The sequence below is a fragment of the Gadus chalcogrammus genome, chromosome 4 (genome assembly GCF_026213295.1).
Source record: "Gadus chalcogrammus isolate NIFS_2021 chromosome 4, NIFS_Gcha_1.0, whole genome shotgun sequence".
NCBI lineage: Eukaryota > Metazoa > Chordata > Actinopteri > Gadiformes > Gadidae > Gadus > Gadus chalcogrammus.
In genome coordinates, this window is record NC_079415.1 from 7,958,626 (window position 1) to 7,977,687 (window position 19,062).

At 42.0% G+C, this 19,062-nt stretch overlaps 3 protein-coding genes across 4 annotated transcripts; 2 read left to right on the plus strand and 1 right to left on the minus strand.

Annotated features, from left to right (window-relative positions):
• Positions 1 to 1,957: 1,957 nt before the first annotated feature.
• On the minus strand, positions 1,958 to 3,929 carry nxnl2 (nucleoredoxin like 2). Its single transcript, XM_056589345.1, has 2 exons — positions 3,390 to 3,929; positions 1,958 to 2,965 (listed from the first exon to the last, which is right to left on the minus strand). Exons 1-2 carry the CDS (start codon positions 3,689 to 3,691, stop codon positions 2,794 to 2,796), a joined length of 474 nt encoding a protein of 157 aa, XP_056445320.1. The 5' UTR covers positions 3,692 to 3,929; the 3' UTR covers positions 1,958 to 2,793.
• On the plus strand, positions 3,594 to 5,725 carry gng10 (guanine nucleotide binding protein (G protein), gamma 10). Of its 2 annotated transcripts, none has more exons than XM_056589347.1 (3): positions 3,594 to 3,754; positions 4,654 to 4,777; positions 5,129 to 5,725. In XM_056589347.1, exons 2-3 carry the CDS (start codon positions 4,694 to 4,696, stop codon positions 5,252 to 5,254), a joined length of 210 nt encoding a protein of 69 aa, XP_056445322.1. In that variant the 5' UTR covers positions 3,594 to 3,754; positions 4,654 to 4,693; the 3' UTR covers positions 5,255 to 5,725. The 2 variants fall into 2 exon arrangements, with proteins under 2 accessions (XP_056445322.1, XP_056445321.1); XM_056589346.1 differs by having other exon boundaries at positions 3,616 to 3,754; positions 4,511 to 4,777; positions 5,129 to 5,710.
• Positions 5,726 to 7,828: 2,103 nt separating this feature from the next.
• btc (betacellulin, epidermal growth factor family member) lies at positions 7,829 to 13,387 on the plus strand. Its single transcript, XM_056589495.1, has 6 exons — positions 7,829 to 8,071; positions 8,721 to 8,828; positions 11,182 to 11,302; positions 11,931 to 12,077; positions 12,591 to 12,723; positions 13,203 to 13,387. The coding sequence occupies exons 1-5, from the start codon at positions 8,032 to 8,034 to the stop codon at positions 12,715 to 12,717; spliced, it is 543 nt and encodes a 180-aa protein (XP_056445470.1). The 5' UTR covers positions 7,829 to 8,031; the 3' UTR covers positions 12,718 to 12,723; positions 13,203 to 13,387.
• Positions 13,388 to 19,062: the final 5,675 nt, after the last annotated feature.

Sequence of the window (19,062 nt, forward strand, 5' to 3'; positions counted from 1 at the left end):
TTCGCTTGAGTCCAAATTTAAATGATTTCAACGAGAAGACCCATCTTCCCCCCCCCCCCCCCCTTCTTTTTTTTCTTCTTCTAAACTCGTAACGAACAAATAGGTTGAGTGTTGAGTGATGAATATCTTACTACGTGATAAAATGATCAACTAAAACTGTCTCTATGGATCAAAATAGCCAAGATATCCCCATTTCTGGCTATTTTAAAATCTATGTGAACCCCATTTCCCACCATTCATTGTGTAATGGTATCATTGCAACATCTAAATAGGCTATTGTGAATATGAATATGATATGAATATGATATGATGATATGAATAGTCAGTTGTACATTTTAGTTGTAATGTTCGCTCTGTCTGTCGCTCTGTCTCCGCTACATTTTAGTTGTAATGTTATGGCCTAGAGTTGAGATGGGGCCAGTAAAAAGCCGTGGAACACAGAATCGCTCTCTTGGGTGAAATAACCGGCTAAAACAAAAGTGTGCCGCCCAAATATGGGGTTATTCCATGATGCAACATTTTTATATATATTTAATTCACCTGCAACATCATAGAAGCCGGATGCAGCAATAGTTCAAGATGTTTGAAGTACTGTATGTGCGTGGGTAACGTCAACTGTCAGTACCTTCCGTGGTCCCAGTTGCCCGGAGTTACACATCAGCTCTTTCAATATTTCAATCATGAATATGCGTGTAATGGTCTGGTAAGAGGCTGTGCCCACCACTTGGGGGCGCTATTGACCAGACATTGAATCTGTAGGCTATAGTATTCTGTGAGGCATCCCTATTCGGCATGAATCCAGCATCGAACACCATATAGCCCGGCACTATTTGAGTTAACGTGCATTAGAAAATAGGATATATCTTCTTTATGTCAATCCATTTGAGGCGAAAACCTTAATTTTACATTACATGAACTGAACTTTAGCGACCCCCCGTGGAAAACTGACTGCAACACTTTAGTGAAACATGGACTCCAAGGAACGTTGATTTTAAGCGTAAGTAGACCTAGCTAGGCCTACTTACGGAGGCCTAGCTCATAATTACTTCACGTTTTAACTATGAAACAAATTATCTATGATGTGGCTATGGATAGAAATGAGTTTACATAAGCCTAATAAGTAAAATCTTGTAACTTTATATTATATTGCTTATACTTAGCAAAGAAACAAAATCTATCAGAGATGTTAAGGCAATTTCCCTTGAACATAAAAAGACAAACTGACTTAAATCATGAATATACAATTATGACGTTGCCTTCTAGCCTTCTTTGGCAACTATTCCTGGGCACAACGCAAACTTCCTCATTATGCCACTGAACCGTTCACGGATGTCAACAACTCTAATTGCGTCAGCAGGCTTCCTCATCCACCTCAGACCGGCTGCCAGTGTTTCGCGGGCCCAGGTCGATTAACAGCAGCCAGTGTATAGCACCTACAGGTGATATATGAATCAGTGTGCTCCATGGCAGTGGGTATAAAAGAGAGGATGATGAAACGGTGCACTTGCAACATAATTAAAAAGTGTCCAGGTCTTCTGAGAGACATGCCGGAGGCAGAACGTGTTGGAAGAGAGAGCGAGGGTGAGAGAGCGAGGGAGTGAGAGTGACGCTCCATTTAAGCGAGTGAACAAGGAATAGCTGATGAGGAGGAATCTGAGGGTTTTAAATTATTGAACGGCTAAACAAGCAGCTGACTTTGCATTGCTTAGTTAGAAGTGGTGCCACATTGGTATGCAGGTTTTTAAGCCTTATTTCGCTTAATGAGATATTTACTCACAATCCTTCTGCCCAGATTGTTATAGTAGTGATGAGAATAGTTAATTATCGGGTCAAAATGTGTCTCTCAACAAGTCATCATTATGATTCACAATCATTTGTGACTATTCACATTGTAATATGAGATGGTATTAGATAGTGATAATTGTTATCACTATTACCACCATTGAGAAATACCTTTTCACTCATTTGAAAACTCCATAACATGTGAGACTGTGTGGCCTTTCCTCCTATACTTTGACGTGATTGCATATAGTAATTACAGCACAAGCAATTAAAGCACAATGTGTTAGCATGTTGTCCTCTGTCCTTTGGGATTGTACGTCTGTAAATTAGTCTGTGGGGAGAAGGCTAGAGACTTTGTTTTGTGTAGTTACTTGACACCATAACAACAAGATACAGGAAGTGAAAAAAAAACACTAAGTAAGCGAGAAATATTTTGTTTATTGTTTTTATGAATAAACCAAATCAACTATTTCATTAACTCTTATAATATGACCAATTTGAAGGTGTGCTATTTCTGGAATACATGTTCAAATATATGTGAAATTATAAAAAATATATAAAACCATTTAAAAAATAAATATTATCCAAACATTTGTCAGAATACATGTCAAGCTCTTTTTAAGTGTATATACAGCAGCAAGTCATCATCACACTACCTATCTCAAGTTATTGAGGTTCATTTCTAACATTGTCTACGTGTAGACTAGTACTACACTTAGTACTACATTAGCGTTCATTCAGGTCTAAAAAAAAGGACAAATAGGTTTTCATAATAAAAAAATAAATAATAAAAATAAGTTGCTTTATGGACCTGATTGTAGTTTTGCATAGTTTTGTAATCAAACCATTGCAACAAAACTGAAACAATACAAAAGGTTATAATAAGAAAAAAAAAACATCCCAGGCTACATTTTACTTCTGCAACATCTCCAAAAAGGTGAACCAGTCCACAGAAATAAAGACTATAAACCCAGTGTCATCCCCCTTTCGTCCAACAATGTTGTGTACCATTTAGAAGCTGTTGAAGTTCTGAAAGATCTCCGCCGCCTCCAGCCATGTCCTGAAGCAGGCCAGGCCCTTGTCTCTGATCTGTTTCCTTCCTTTATCCGTAATCACCTGGCCGTTCTCCTTCACTATCACCAGCTTGGGCACCGCTGTGATCTTGTAGTGCTGTTTCAGTTCACTGTCACACAGAGAAGAGAAAGTGTGTGTTGTGTTGGTGGGGTGAACAAGCAGATGTCAGTCAGAGTTGTCGTTTTTTCTTATTAAAAGAAATGAAATAAAGATCACTCAATGAACATTCGCTGTTATCAGTGGATGTAGGCCAGACATTGACCTCCACCTCATGTATCGATGCCCCATTGCTTGAGGTAAACCCTGACCCTAATCCTGAAGACAGGTTGACTCTGCCATAGAAGGCTATCTTGCATAACAGTTCAGCCTATTACGACTAGGCCTGTACATATTTGACGGTAACATGGTATTGGAAGATACAAGGATATATAAAACCAGCTACTACCTATGCATATTTAATATGCATAGGTAGTAGCTGGTTTTATGGGTATAGCGAGGGGATATTTTCTTTAAGGAATACGCTACGTACTTACTTTTTGAAATCATCGGTCCATGGTAGGGCAAGCCAGTCCCCATGCATATCATGATAATATTCAACCATGTCGTCACTCGACTTATCGGACGATATGAAAACTATCTCAAACTGTGCAGGGGGTTCGCCTTCTTCCACGAGTTCAGTGTAGAAATCGCACAAAATAGGCGTAAAGTCTCGACAGGGTGGACACCAACTCGCAGAAAAATAGATCCCAACCACTTTGTTCCTCAGCGCCAGTTCGGGGTCAACGAAATCCCCGTCTTTATTCAAGAGAGTTCGTCCGGAGAACACTTCGACCATGGCTCCACAACACAACGCACTCAGATAACGAGGCCTGGAGAATATATAGACTGACTTTGACAGGTGAGAGGTTATAAACTTGTTCTAACTCTGTGTAAAGGCTTCGAAGGTATTCGTCTACGACTGAATCATCTAAACTTGCTAATATATTTACCTGCTGTAGAGTGTGTGTTCATGTTCCGATGAGAGATTGAGGTCATTCTAATGCTCGTCTCTCAACCAATGGGATGCTCGGAGAAATTCAGTAGCCACGTGGGTTTCAGCCAATACGTAGCAAACGTAAGCTTGTATGGAAAACCAACGGGGACAAATAAAGCGGGGGCGTACTGAACAAAAGCGATGTACTGTTTAGTGTAGTTACTGAATTTAACCATGAGGATACATGTCTTAATATATAAAGGAGAGTTTCCTAGCGTGCTGCAGTCTACGTCTGTTCAAGCATTTACTGTTGTTATTATCCAATATCTAATAAAACATCCTAAATCAAATCATTAATTTTTTTGCAAAGGGGTCAGATATAGAATTTCCACATGTTCAACATCCATTTAAAATGTTGTGTATCTTTCTATCATCTATTTATAGTATATTTAAGTAAAGTTAATCATATCATGGCCATTCAACATGAGGCCCCTACGATGAACATTATTATAAATAATAAGGCAAGGCAACTTTATTTAAATAGCACTTTTCATACACATGGCAGACTCAAAGTGCTTACTGTAGCACTTTGCAAGTAATATAGGATTTTCGAAAAGCCAACCTCTTTTTTTTCTAAAGAACCACTGCCCACTTCCATGAACAGCTCAGGTCTTTTTTCAGCAGTGTGACTGTGAAAGCAAAGTGGGCTTGGTCAAGGGAGACCATTTGGAAGGAAGCTCGGCCATTGTGGGTGAGGTTGTTACACACTGACCAGCTCCACTGAAGACATCCACAGCCCCAGCCTTTTTTCTCCCCCCCCAAAGGACTGGAAGTAGGACAAGAAACTGCAGTTTACTCTCCGAGATGACCTCGACCAACTCCAGTTTATCAAACATGAGGCGTCTTGTGGCACAGCTGAAGCTTGAGGCGAGCGTTGAAAGGATCAAGGTAACTAAACATCACACGTACACAACACACCATGAAGTACGTAGGAAAATGTACATATTACATATGTCAAGTGTGTCAATGGCTCTCATTACACTGGGGGATTCATTGTTTAATTGTAATTGGGTGTTAGAGACTGAATACTGTATGTTTAAAAAATGAAACTTTAAGCCATTTTGACACCTTACCTGTGAAGTCAACAAATGTGTGTGTGTGTGTGTGTGTGTGTGTGTGTGTGTGTGTGTGTGTGTGTGTGTGTGTGTGTGTTTGTGCACGTGCGTGTGTCTATCTCTGTGTCTGTTCTAATGGCGTCAGTCACGGTTAACGCAGTCCCTGTCGCTCTGTCTCTGCTAGGTGTCCCAGGCTGCTTCGGAGCTGCAGCAATACTGTCTGCAGAATGCCGGCAAGGACGCCCTGTTGGTGGGCGTGCCCGGGGGTAGCAACCCCTTCAGGGAGCCGCGCTCCTGCGCTGTCCTATGAGGGCACCCTCAGAGGATTAGCATCACAACAACACCCATGCCTAACTGTACCCCTGTAATGTATCGGGGTTCATAATGTTCCCCTAGAGTTACCGTGTGGAATGTGGAGAACTTCACAGTCAATTTATTTGGTTGTTGTTGTCTTAGATAGTGTATGGGAGAGGTAACTCCAGGTCAATGGATTGGGTTTTTGACGAATCAACGCCTTTTCTTTCTACAGGTTGATTTTTTTTAACATTTGTATCAATGTTTTTTTATTACTTATGCTAAACAACATCACGGATGAAAAGAAGGATGATGTCACTTTTTGGTTTTTCTGCCAAACTGTCTGCAACTACATCAGTGCACTTTCACTTTGTATTTTTCTACTTTCAACCATAATAAAGAAATATCTATTGATTGTTCATTTAATTTAAATGCAAATGCCACTATATGACCAGTGGCAGTGAATGAGCAAGTAAGTAAGTAAGAAGTAACCAAGCAACTAAGTAAGAAAGTAAGCTAATATAAGTGCATATCTATTGATTGTGCAAAGTGGATGGTTATGCAGGGCTGTAAATTGCCCCTTGGAATTTTAGCGGGTTGTAGTTTCCTGAAGCTGGGACTAAGTTTGGAGCACAGCTAGCAAGAGGAAACAGAGTCTTCCTGTTCAAAATGGCAACACACACAGACACACACATACTCAAACACACACAAGTACGCACACACACACACTTACAGCCCCCCACACACACAAGCACAAACATGTGCGCGTACACACACACACACACACACACACACGCACACACACACACACACACGCACACACACACACACACACACACACACACACACACCACACACACACACACACACACACACACACACACACACACACACACACACACACACACACACACACAATCTATACTTTTTATGAGTAAGGCCCATTAAGGTCAATTTCAACACACGTGAGTTTTCAAAATGTTTTATGTAATCACCAAGGTGACAAGAATCACGAATATCATTAAAAGTCTACTATTTACTATTCCTTTTACGTGTGAGAGATGGAATTGTGTTTCAATGATCCCTTAGCTACCAAACACGAAACTTCAATTTCCCTAGCCCAAGGGGGAGACTATTGTCATGAGACATCTCCTGTGCTTGCTCGGTCATTTCCCCTTCCTTTAAGCACTTTAGACCAGTCTCAATGACCTACTTCCCTATCTCCTTCACTCAAATAGTGTTCTTTTTTTTTTTTCTTTTTTTTTGTATTTTGATGTTACATAGATAACCCTGAATACTAAATTTTAAGAGTGAATTGATACGGTAAAGGGGGCAAAATTCCCTCCTTATTTAGAAATGATAAATTTGCCAAAAATCGATATGTAAATTGAAATGTATTGCATTTCACTGTACAATAGGTTAAGTAGGATTCTGTATTCAATGTTCCCATTTTGTTTTCCGGTTCCCCCCTAACCTGTCACAACAAATTTGCACCCATTATAAACAGTGATATGATGTCTTGGCTGTTAGAAGACACACAACATATTACCAAAAAATATATGGGCCTATGGAATAAATCGCCAAATAAATAAAGACACTTTCAAAGGTAACAAATTGTGTGTGTGTGTGTGTGTGTGTGTGTGTGTGTGTGTGTGTGTGTGTGTGTGTGTGTGTGTGTGTGTGTGTGTGTGTGTGTGTGTGTGTGTGTGTGTGTGTGTGTTTGTGTACGTGTGCTTCCACGGCTACATTAAATGCGTGGCCTCTGCTGACCTCTTGTGTTTGGTTGTTGAACTGTAAATAGGATGAGATAGTAAATATTTAGAATGTCATGTAAATACTTTTGTGTGATTTCAAAATTTGTTCGAAAATTGCTTAATGAATGTTGAATTATCATAGATTTTTGGAATTATATCTCACACTGCTCCAGAACACACAGCCACATAAAGCGTAACGCTTTAATAAACACATACACACAATATAATAAGAAGTAATATAGATCAATCCAAATGAAATTGTTTATACGGTCATCAACAATGATGAACGGTGAAAAGGATCTCAGGCTCAAACCGGTCTTTCAAGCAGGTAGAATGGTGATACTAGTGTCCAGGCACTCCCATAAATATGTCAATGGATTGCCCTTCTGAAAGGCTGCAGTTCAATGGAAGGTGTTCCGGTGTCCTCCCTATCCGTAGTTTCACCGGCGCTGACGTAGGATAGGCCTAATTCCAAGTCCTTTGAGAGACTGTTAGCATTGGTTTATACATCACCCCTGCACTTTGGATTATACCACGTAGTATTAGATGATCTCAACCGACAAGTAGAGCGGTCCACTGTATAATCTAATCTAAGGGGTTTAGAAGAGTATGGAAAATGTGCTCAATAGATTTAAATGCCAACTTTCAAATAAACTTAATTTGAAATACATCTCACTTGGAACCCCTTTAGATAAGCAATTCCTAAAAGTATAGGAAGTCAATGTAGATAGTTGTATTTCCCTTTAAAGGAAAGTGAACTGGTGTTTCGACCACGCCCCTTTCTGTGGCGTTGGTACGGCGTGCAGCCCGGCTGCTCTCCGGCTGACTCTCTGCTGGATCTGTTGGACTAACCCCTCAATGAACTCTCTCCCTCGAGCCGCGCACAGTATAATTTGTCTTTGGATAATTCATACCTTCACACAGTCGCACCGATGGAACGGTCGCCTCACCTGTAAGACTATTATTTGAGCTATATGAGTCTCTCTAACATAAAATTAATTTAGATTATTACTTCTTGGAGCAGAAGTATCCTACAGAGATGTCGAACTCATTGAGACTGTACGTCGGCATAGTTACAGGTAAGTTTAAAGCAGCGTTTGCTTCTTCATCTTAACTTGTAAGCCTGTCGGGACTGTTTACATGCAGGCTACCGGGCTTTTATTGCCTTATTAGGCCAATGAATATTTAAAACATCTGTGTTATTGAAAATAAAAACTGCAAAGGTTATCATGGTTGTTAAAGTTTGTAAAGGTTATTATTGTTTCGTAATAACCATATAATTCACATAGTATGCCACTCTGTTGGTGCTGTAGGCCTAGACGTCCAAATACTTACAACCTTCCTTTCTTTCCTGTGATCACAACTTAGGAATGTGAATGTGACTGTTGCAAACAGCCTTCTGTAATTTGTCTGAAGATTAAAATGAGTCAATGCAGTGCTCAGTCGCAACGTGTGTGTGTGTGTGTGTGTGTGTGTGTGTGTGTGTGTGTGTGTGTGTGTGTGTGTGTGTGTGTGTGTGTGTGTGTGTGTGTGTGTGTGTGTGTGTGTGTGTGTGTGTGTGTGTGGTGAGGGAATTTGCAGTGATTGTGTTTGTGTGTGCATTCAGGAGGAAGGGGGGGAGATAGGTTAGTGTGTGTGAGGTATTAATATACAGGTTGATATAAATGCAATATGCCATTGTGTGTGATTATTGTTTGTGTGATCAGCACTGTTTGTTTTTTCCTCCAGCTCTGGCCTTATGCAAATACTGCCTGGCAGAATGGAATTCCACAGAGGAGTCGTCTGCCAATCGAACTGTGTCCTGCCATCACCATGGCAACCTCAATAATTGCACAGGTAGATATGACCGGGGAACGTGTGGGCAAGTCATGAAAAAAAACAAACTCTATGAAGCCTGAAATGTAGTATCGGTAATTGACGGAAAAACAACACCCACTGAACAAAAGGAATGCAACCAGGAAAACAACGAGAGAGTAATGGAGACAAACGCATCAAAGATTCAAGAAGGAAGTTATTGTTGGGCTTGCACCACCAGTGTCCCATTACTGCTCTGCTCTACAGAGGGGACCACCATTACTATCAGGAGTGGAGTTGACCTGGGGTTGTAAATGGCGTCTCTGTGTTATTGGGAAACACGACACCTCGCACATGCAACCATGCCACAAGTAACATATTAATGCCCGGAGCTCTCTGTGACAAAGGGCGGCATCTCAGCCACTTTCAATGGAATTCCTAACAGGCTCAAAGTGTATGCTGCCTCGATTTTACAATCAACCAGCCGCAAACATAGACTAGATCAATCAAACTGCGGAGTCATGGATTCTTACAATAGGTTTTCATCTAAAGGCTATTGTGACCGGATAGCCTACTTCTTAATTCTCTCGGGAGGCATTGTGCAAGGGGCTGTTGTAGTGTTTTCAGCCCACAAAGATGTGCAAAGTGTTTGAACTGTTGCTAAACAATCATAAAAGTAAGGGCGGGAAAGAGGGAGAGAGAGAGCACGGGGAAAGAGCAGGGGGAGATAATGAGAGAGAGGTAAGGAAAGAGAGAGAGAGGGGGAGAGAGAGAGAGAGAGAGAGAGAGAGAGAGAGAGAGAGAGAGAGAGAGAGAGAGAGAGAGAGAGAGAGAGAGAGAGAGAAAATCACAAATACCACACCAGATATTCGTAATCAGGTGCAGTAAAAAAAAATCGATCGCCACCGGCAGAAACGCCCATGTTTTTCCTGTCCGTGACATCACCAGGCTTCCCGTGAATATCAGGTTGCCCCTGGTCTATTAAAAGGCCAGTCCATACCAGAGCGAGCGGCGGCCAAACACAGAGAGGCAGGCAGCTCATTAATAACAGCAGGGCTCCATTAAAGTGCACAGCAGAGTTTCTCTTGCGTGTGTCACCGCTTCCATGATGTCATCAGCGATGGTGGCACAAGATGAAAGCTAATTAAGAGTTGGGGGATGGAGTGAATTAACCAATCAATGTTGGTGTCTCTTAAAATATACCATGGAAGGCCGAGACAGGTGGAGGTTTAATTATACATGCTCTGTTTGAACCATAAATGGAGTTGTTCCCTGGGACTCAGACTCGGACGCAGAACATACCAAATTAACCTAATTCACCTGCAAGTGTGCTAGTGTTGAATGTCTGACATGCAGCAACACTGCGTGTCAAACATTCAACAGGCTGAAAAGATTAGGATAGCTAGCGTGTGACGCTATGTTTCTGAATTCAACTTGCTTTGGTTAAAAGTGTCTCATTAATGACTCGATGCAATGTGGTTACATTATCCATTTGTGTTATCTCCTGGTGCTTCACACATACGCAATAACATTTGCAAATATTTTTCTTAACCTGATCCCCCCTTTGTAAGTATATGCATCGTTCAGCGAATGCTTGTCAGTACAATAAATTAATCCTACATTATGCGTTAACATGTAGATTCCTACCTCTTCAAAAATGAGTGGGTGCGTTAATGAAAATTTAAATGTAAATGTAATGCAAATGTTCATCAACAAACTCAATGAAACGAAGAGTTATGCCTCTTGTCTTCAGAATTGAATTCAGAAAAAAACTTCAGGCCAAAAAGTAAATTAGTATTTTCAATTAGATTCCAAAATGCTGCCTGCAAGGGAAAGCGGTGTAGCATGTAGTTTGAGCTATTTTTGCACCGCAATAATATTAAGGTCATGTTTAGTAATATTGAATTTGTTCTGAAGAGTATGCCTTCAAGCATGGCTCATAGGGACTGTGGTAGTTGGTACTTCAGTAGATACGAGTTACAAACAAGGCAACTGTGTTTAAAAACCTGTCCTGTAGCTTTGAGCAATACCTTCAGTCAAAATGATGAAGGACTGATGAAATGAAATTCTAATCGAAAATCATTTTAATTAAAATCCACAAGTGTGTAATGTTATTCTTAAACTAGGGCCCCTTCTTCACGTCTATACTCTAGATGAAACTCTTGTTTTGAGTTTGCCTAGCAGGGGTATCCAAAAACCAAATTTATTTAGGGAGAACATATTGGTGATCCATGGGTTGATGGGTTTCAATCATATTTGCTCCCTTTCAGACATGATATCCTTTCAGACAAGGATATTACCAGTCAACATTTGTGTTTTATTTCCAGAGATGGTATTTCCCCCTGAATTTCATAACAGCCTCACCATGTTCCGTGTCTGCATATCATATCCACAGTGGAATCTAAAGACACTGGGCAGTGGAGCGGACATTTCACCAAGTGTCCCAAGGAACTGAAGCACTACTGCATCCACGGGTCGTGCCGCTACATTAAGGAACAGAGCGCACCTTCATGTAGGTGAGGATGTGCAAGCATGAATACATATTTACTTGGACTACAGGGAAAAACACATAGCATTCATCACCGGAATGTAAGTCAGGCCAATGGACATCATGGTTTTGCATCAGGTTTTTCAGCGGTGACTTGACCCTTGATCACGCATACTCTTAATTGTAGAATAGATTTATAGTATATGAGTAATACGTATGCCTATCAATAAATACATTTGTTTAAGTTTTTTTTCTTTTGGAAGGCCTAATGCCTATTTGCCTTACTATCAAAGGAATAATTGAGGAAGTATATAAAGAATATGATATCCCAGTGTTGTACCAGATCTGTTTCTGTTGGAACAGCAAGCAGTAAACGTATTAACACTATAGATAAACCTCTTACACACACACACACACACACACACACACACACACACACACACACACACACACACACACACACACACACACACACACACACACACACACACACACACACACACACACACACACACACACACACACACACACACACACACACACACTACACATCAATACACATACAACACATTCAACAACATTCAACACACATCAACAAATGATAAAATCGCTTTATGATGTGCTTGTTATAATAATAACCATGCATCCCCTTGCAGGTGTGATGGAGGTTTCACAGGCTCCCGGTGTGAGCTTTTGGACCTGGGCTGGCAGATAGGAGAGAAGAAACAGATCATCATAATCTGCGTGGTGGCCGGCCTGGTGCTGTTGGTCCTCCTCATCATCTTCATCTGCCTCTGTTCACAGTGAGAACTTTGTGTGAGAAATGATGACCGGAAAGATAGAATAAAATACCACATGTATCACAATGGTCAATGACGCATTTAAATTCACATCCAAACACTGTAGCTGTTGCTATTGCTACTACTATTGCAAACCTGGTTAAAATCCGATTGCTATTGCATACTTTTCTTTATCTTTCTTCTGTGGATTTTCAGTTATTCGTAGGATGTACTTTATTCATCCCAGACTGGGAATGTGGGTGTCACAGTAGAAGTACCACAAGAATGAACATAATATGAGATTCTTGCAACGTACCTAGGAGAAAAAGTGAGGTAGTGATTATGAAATACAGGCTCTTCCATCAATGGGCTGTTCCATTAAGGTATGCGTCATTCTCCAAATGATATGGCCCTCAAAGAGTAACAGTGGTTCGGGGGGAGATAAAGTCACAGATTTACAACGCACAGTGTGTTGAAGTGTCTCCCGGTTCCTCATAAGACTGACGGGACGTCCTGTGATGCGTGTGTCCCCCCTAGTCGGGGGTTCAGGAGGTTAAGGCGGCGGGAAAGTCCCAGAGATGTGGAGGCACCGGACAACAGGGAGAAGTTCAAGATGCTACCTAACCACGTCCAGCCAGACCCAACGACCCCATCTACGCCGTGAGAGACGGTGGGTTCAAGTGTGTACGTGTGTGTGTGTGTGTGTGTGTGTGTGTGTGTGTGTGTGTGTGTGTGTGTGTGTGTGTGTGTGTGTGTGTGTGTGTGTGTGTGTGTGGAAGAGAGTGCTGTCAAGCATTGTGTAAATCCTGTGCGATTGTCTCATAACTACGGCCACATACAAACACTCCATCCCAGACTGTTTCCACTCCCTATATAGAGTTCACTGCACACACACACAAAAGACAGGGAGAGCGTTTGTGAGTGAGTTAGTGTGTGAGAGGTGGCATACGTACACCGCTCTAGCTTGTGTATAGTGTGTATAGTGTGTGTGTGTGTGTGCGTGTGTGTGCATGTGTGTGTGTGTGTGTTTGTGTGTGAGTAGTGTGCAGTGTGTATTTGTGTGCATTTCCACTGTGAGTGGACATATTGTAATGCCTCAGAGGATATTGCCACCGGCTTCCTGACAGCTGTTCCCTTATCTCTCCACAGTCATAAAACCTCTGCCTGGCCCGCCCTCCCGGTCAGAACAAGGTCCGGGCTGGGGAGTCAGCAGGCAGCGGCATCGGGACATGAAAGCCGGTGTGTGAAAAACGGATTGGTCAATCACATGCTGATGTCAAGACGAGATAAGCAGAAGAAATGGCTAACTGATTTGCCGGTATTGGGAGATATGCCCCCCCCCCCCCCCCCAAACCCCACCCCCACCCCGCTTGCCCCTGCCCATCCCATCACAGCTGAAGACTCTCAGCGGCAACTCAGACTTTACTTTTCCCTCCTCGCGGCTGGGTTGTGGGTTTTGAAAGGTTTGCTTTATCTTCGGCAGTAAACAGGAGTAGGCTGCCTCTTCACATGTATCGTGGCTTTCTCTGATTGGACGAGCTCTGATATGCGCTGGCTCCATTCATGCTGACAGCCTTACGGTCATAGAGAAAGGGCCCAGAGCAAATGGTTGATCAGGTTATCAATCTTTCCCCTCTGCTATACTTTTTGGTCGCTTTTAGTTTAGGCTCCGGTTGAGCTGAACTGAGAGGTAGAAAAGATCAGAGATGTTGTATCCTGGATTCGCTTGATGAACCCTTACCGCATCGATAATGTCAAAGCAGCGAGGCACGATATTATTTGTTTGTGTAAAGAAGCTTTTCTATTTCTGTATACTTTATTTATAATTGTATTTACGTTCTGTACACGCTATAGCTTCTAACGTTCTACTGCACACTGCGTTTTCGACGGAGATCTTGGAAACGTGCTTCAGTCATTATCGCTGATCTCCAATTGCTTTAGCCTATTGTTTTATTGCATTCATTTGGGGGAAGAAAACTTTTTTCGCTTCATCCAGAGAAAAAGTCACGTAAAACAAGAGAAAAGACCTCACAATCCCAATACTCATTTAGTTTCCCCAAATCAACCCTGCCGTAGATTCTGGATATCTGTGCGCCTGCCGTACAGAATATTGTTACTAGTCAACATCAGCAATGCCGACAGACTAATGAACTATGCTAGCCAGACCCCCCCCCCCCCCCCTCCTCCGACCCCAACCACTCCTGGGGTTGGAAGATGACCAATTTTGGGGAGTATTACAAGCCCAACTTGTGCTGGCAGGATTATTATTATTTGACGCGTGTATTTGGAGCCGCGGAGCCTGCGAGCGTCGTCTCCGGGAACAGGACCGTGACTGTGTTCGCACCAGACGGGGGTGAAAGTCTTTCACTGTGTTGACAACTTTCCAGACGGAAGCGTGGAGCCGTTCACTGAGTGCAATGGGTATCTCCTACGCGCGCGGTCGTCTCTCCTCCACTCTGAAAGAGGGAGAAGGTGAAGGAGGACTGTGTGGAGCTCCACTCTGAGAGGGGGAGAGGGTGGAGGGGGACTGTGTGAAGCTCCACTCTGAGAGGGGGAGAGGGTGGAGAAGAGGGTGGAGGAGGGCTGTGTGACTCTCTGCCAGTCTGAGAGGGGGGGAGGAAGCTCCTCTCTGAAAGATTGAAGAGGTTGGAGGGGGACTGTTTGCCTCTCCCCCACTCTAAATTTGAAGTGGGTGGAGAGAATGGGGGAGCACAGTGGGAGTAAGCAAGATTTCTGATACATTTTTTTATACATGTCAGCAAGTTTTAAATAAAACCAATATTAATTATTTTTCAAATTCAGACTCTGGAAGATCTGGTCTGTTTGTTTATTAAAGAACCACACAAATAGGGCCTAATCAGATGGGCATACTGACTCTCAGCCCAAATGTTCTGGGATGATCCCCTGACATCTGTAGTTTACCGGAGGGCATCGCTGAGAAAGATGCCTTAACCCTGCATTACCCTAATTAATGGGGGAAGAAAAACACTTTCTGGATGAACGCGTCTGATAAACACTAACTCACCATGTAAAGTGCTTTAAGTGCCTTGAAAAGTGTGCAATCAAAATACAATGTGTTTATTTATTACTGAATAGTAATGGTACAATTATTGAGTTTCAGATCCACCCAAAGATGTCCCAGTTGGGAAATAATTCTTCGTCTGTGTACCTGTCATATCTCCCCTGTTATCACTGAAGTCCCTGGAGACCAGTGTTCACATGTTCTACTGTTCCAGGTGTTCAATGCTCGGTAGAACCACCTTTTGAGCTCAAGGCGTAGAAGAAACTACCATAGAAGAAACCATTCCAGAATAACCAAGCGACCAGTTGTTATTTAGAGATGTAAACTAAATAGTATAAATAGTTTGTACTTAACTAAATACTACTATATTTTCTGTCGACTTAAATTTTTACGTCACCACAAACATTAAATATGTTTTTACTTGTACTCCAATACATTTGCAGTGGACTGAAAATGATCGCCTTACCATAATGGATATTTACTAAAAATGTACTTTTTATCGTGATGGCAAATCGAGGCACATCAAGCCCAAATATTATTTGCGGGAAAAACACAAATAGATGTCGTTCAGTTACAGCGAAAGCAGCAGCATGAACACATCAATCTAACTAGCCATAGCTTTCATCCCCTCACAGTTGGGCCGCTGGTTGAAGACTTTTGGTACAGATGTACATTTTATTTGAGCTTCTCTTTGACTTACTAAAGGGATTTTCAATTTTCAATTGAGGTATCTGTACTTATACTTCAGTAGGTACTCATAGTCACATTGTACAGTTGGGGAATTTGATTTACAGCATATGATGCAGTAGATACTTTTAAGTATACAAAGTTTTATACTAACAAAAATGTCAATTTCTTTTATTGCTAACCCCGTTAATGTCTTTGTAAGCAGAATTCAGTAACCAAGTGTGATAAAATATAGATTGATCCGGTTATCTCAAAGGAATTATCTTTAATCACTCTTTTGTTTAAGGACTAAGCACTCACAAATGTTTCCGTCTGGGATGTTGGTCACTGGTAAAGCTTTTTCCGGAAAGAGAATGCCTATCTTGCTTGTCTCTACTTGCATTTTATGTTCAAGATTCCATCTTTCAAAATGTGTTTTAGTAACTGACCAGGAGGAATCAGAGTTCTGGATTAGAGTACCTTTCAAACCCTGATTAGGAACCTTTCGCCAGTACTTCCTGAAATACTTCTAGGTCTATTTATATAGCAACCTTTGATCAACAGTTTGTTATGCAGGTTATCCTGCAGAATTATGATGCCCCTTTGTTTTTTTATACTCTCCTTCAACATGTAAGCCTTAATGGCATGGTTTAATCACAGCTCTTAACATCCAGTATGAAAACCGCTAGGCATACCTGAGAAAAAATCTATCGTTGGATCATGGACAGTCCTTAGCTAACCCTAACCCTAGCAGTGAGTTAACCCTAACCCTACTAGTGAGTTAACCCTAACCCTAGAAGTGAGTTAACCCTAGCAGTGAATTAACCCTAACCCTTGCAGTGGGTTAACCCTAACCCTAGCAGTCAGTTAACCCTAAACCTAGCAGCGAGTTAACTCTAGCAGTGAGCTAACCCCAACCCTAGCAGTGAGTTAATCCTAGCAGAGGGTTAACCCTAACCCTAGCAGTGGGTTAACCCTAACCCTAGAAGTGAGTTAACCCTAGCAGTGAATTAACCCTAACCCTTGCAGTGAGTTAACCCTAACCCTAGCCTGTAGTTCACCTGAGGATTTTCACCCTCATTTCATTCATTGTGTTTGTCAATAGAGCAAACAGACCAACCAAAGGCTGATTAGTCTCAGGGGTGTGTGTGTGTGTGTGTGTGTGTGTGTGTGTGTGTGTGTGTGTGTGTGTGTGTGTGTGTGTGTGTGTGTGTGTGTGTGTGTGTGTGTGTGTGTGTGTGTGTGTGTGTGTGTGTGTGTGTGTGTGTGTGTGTGTGTGTGAGTCTGGTGGTGAATAACCTGATTGCAGTTAAGGACAGATACATACCAGATACTTTCAATGTCGCGTTTCCGAATACCTTGAAACAGGAGCTGATATACAGAATCTCAGCCGTCATTTGATCCGAGAGAACAAATAGGCCAATATTATTGGTTGGTGAGGATGGACTGGAATGTGTGAAAGTGTAGCCTACTGCTTGCGCCAGCTGCTAACTTCAGGCTATTAATGACGGTTGGCATAGAGATGTTGCAGCCAATGGAAAATTATGTATTTAATCTAAGTCGGTTAAACGTTCTTAGGACCTAAACGTTTGTTTTGTTTTGGCACAGTGGTAATAGTGCTTCTAAATTCGAGAAATTAAATTGCAATCACAGAAGTAGACAGTAATGAGTTGTTGTTCATTGTTGGGTAATCAATCATTAAATTATTTGTAATAATTGATGGGCTTAAAATTGTTCTGCAAAACAGTTTTGCCCTCAACAAAAATAGTGAACAAAAAGTCGTGCATTCTGATTCTGTATAAGCCTTATTTAATAGTTAGATTAGTTTATGTCGTGTCGCTAAGCACCACAGGAGGCCAGTATAGTACAACTGTTCTAATATTGGAACTGGCCTATAATGTTATCATACGCTTGTCATTTCAAAATGTATTCTGTGGATTAACATGATTTATTTGATGGTAAGTCACCCTAGATAGGTTTGACGCATTAATTATTCAACCAAACACACACAGATTACCCTTGTCATCTAAATCACACAAAATAAATTCCCTGGCAGGGAAGGAAGGAATATGTAAAACAGGGGGAGGGAATCTTTTTTTGAAAAACTAAGAGGATCATACATTTCTGGAGGGGTGCTGTGCTGTCTCATAATTCGACAGGGTATTAAAGAGTTGACGCACAGAGGCCAACATACATGAGATTATGCACACACACGGGCATGCAGACACACACACACACACACACACACACACACACACACACACACACACACACACACACACACACACACACACACACACACACACACACACACACACACACACACACACACACACACACACACACACACACACACACACACACACACACACACACACACACACAAATACACACACGCGCGTGAATTGCGTAACAACTGTGGTTGGAAAAAGTTTATCTGTCTTTAAAGTCAATAAACTACATTCTTCACATCTAGTAAAACCACAAGGCGTTCCCTTCCGCAATACACACAGAGGCACACAACGCACGCCCCCACACCCTTTTGATTGTTTGACAGCACAGTTCGTCCTAATTTCTTCTCCTTTTCCTTTCAAAATCTTGCATTTGTATCATCTATAGCCTATTTATTTGTCCCTTGTACAATTAACGTTGCAAATGACTTCCAAATGTATTTAGTCAACGTTTTTGTACACCCTGTTGGTTATCTTAATCGTCCGATGTGTGGTATATCACAACAACATCGACATCCTTCCTTGCAGTGGTGTGAGGCATTCCACTCCTTTAATTAGTCTGTGCATTTACACGTGGAATCAGAACCACGGACAGCGCCTGCTCCATGCAGCTGTACTGGAGGGACCTGGATGATAAAAGCCTGGTGGTGGGGGGAGCCTATGGTCAGACCGCAAATCAACTCTGATGGGGAAACACCTGGGCGCCGGACACACCGCAAACAGCTTCCGCTGGATTGATCATTTTCATACACCAGGGAGCACCGGTCGGATTTACTACTGTAAAGACGCGGGAATGCGATGAACAGTTCACAAGAAGTTTCACCTTCAAACTGTTGGATGGATATATAGACTACATTTTTGACAGCTGTTTGTGTGCTTACGTGTGTGTGCGCGCGCGCGTGTCTGCGCGTGCGTGCGTTTGTGTGTGTGTGTGTGTGTGTGTGTGTGTGTGTGTGTGTGTGTGTGTGTGTGTGTGTGTGTGTGTGTGTGTGTGTGTGTGTGTGTGTGTTGTGTGTGTGTGTGTGTGTGTGTGTGTGTGTGTGTGTGTGTGTGAGAGAGAGCGCTTGGTGGGGGGCATCAATCGCTTGAG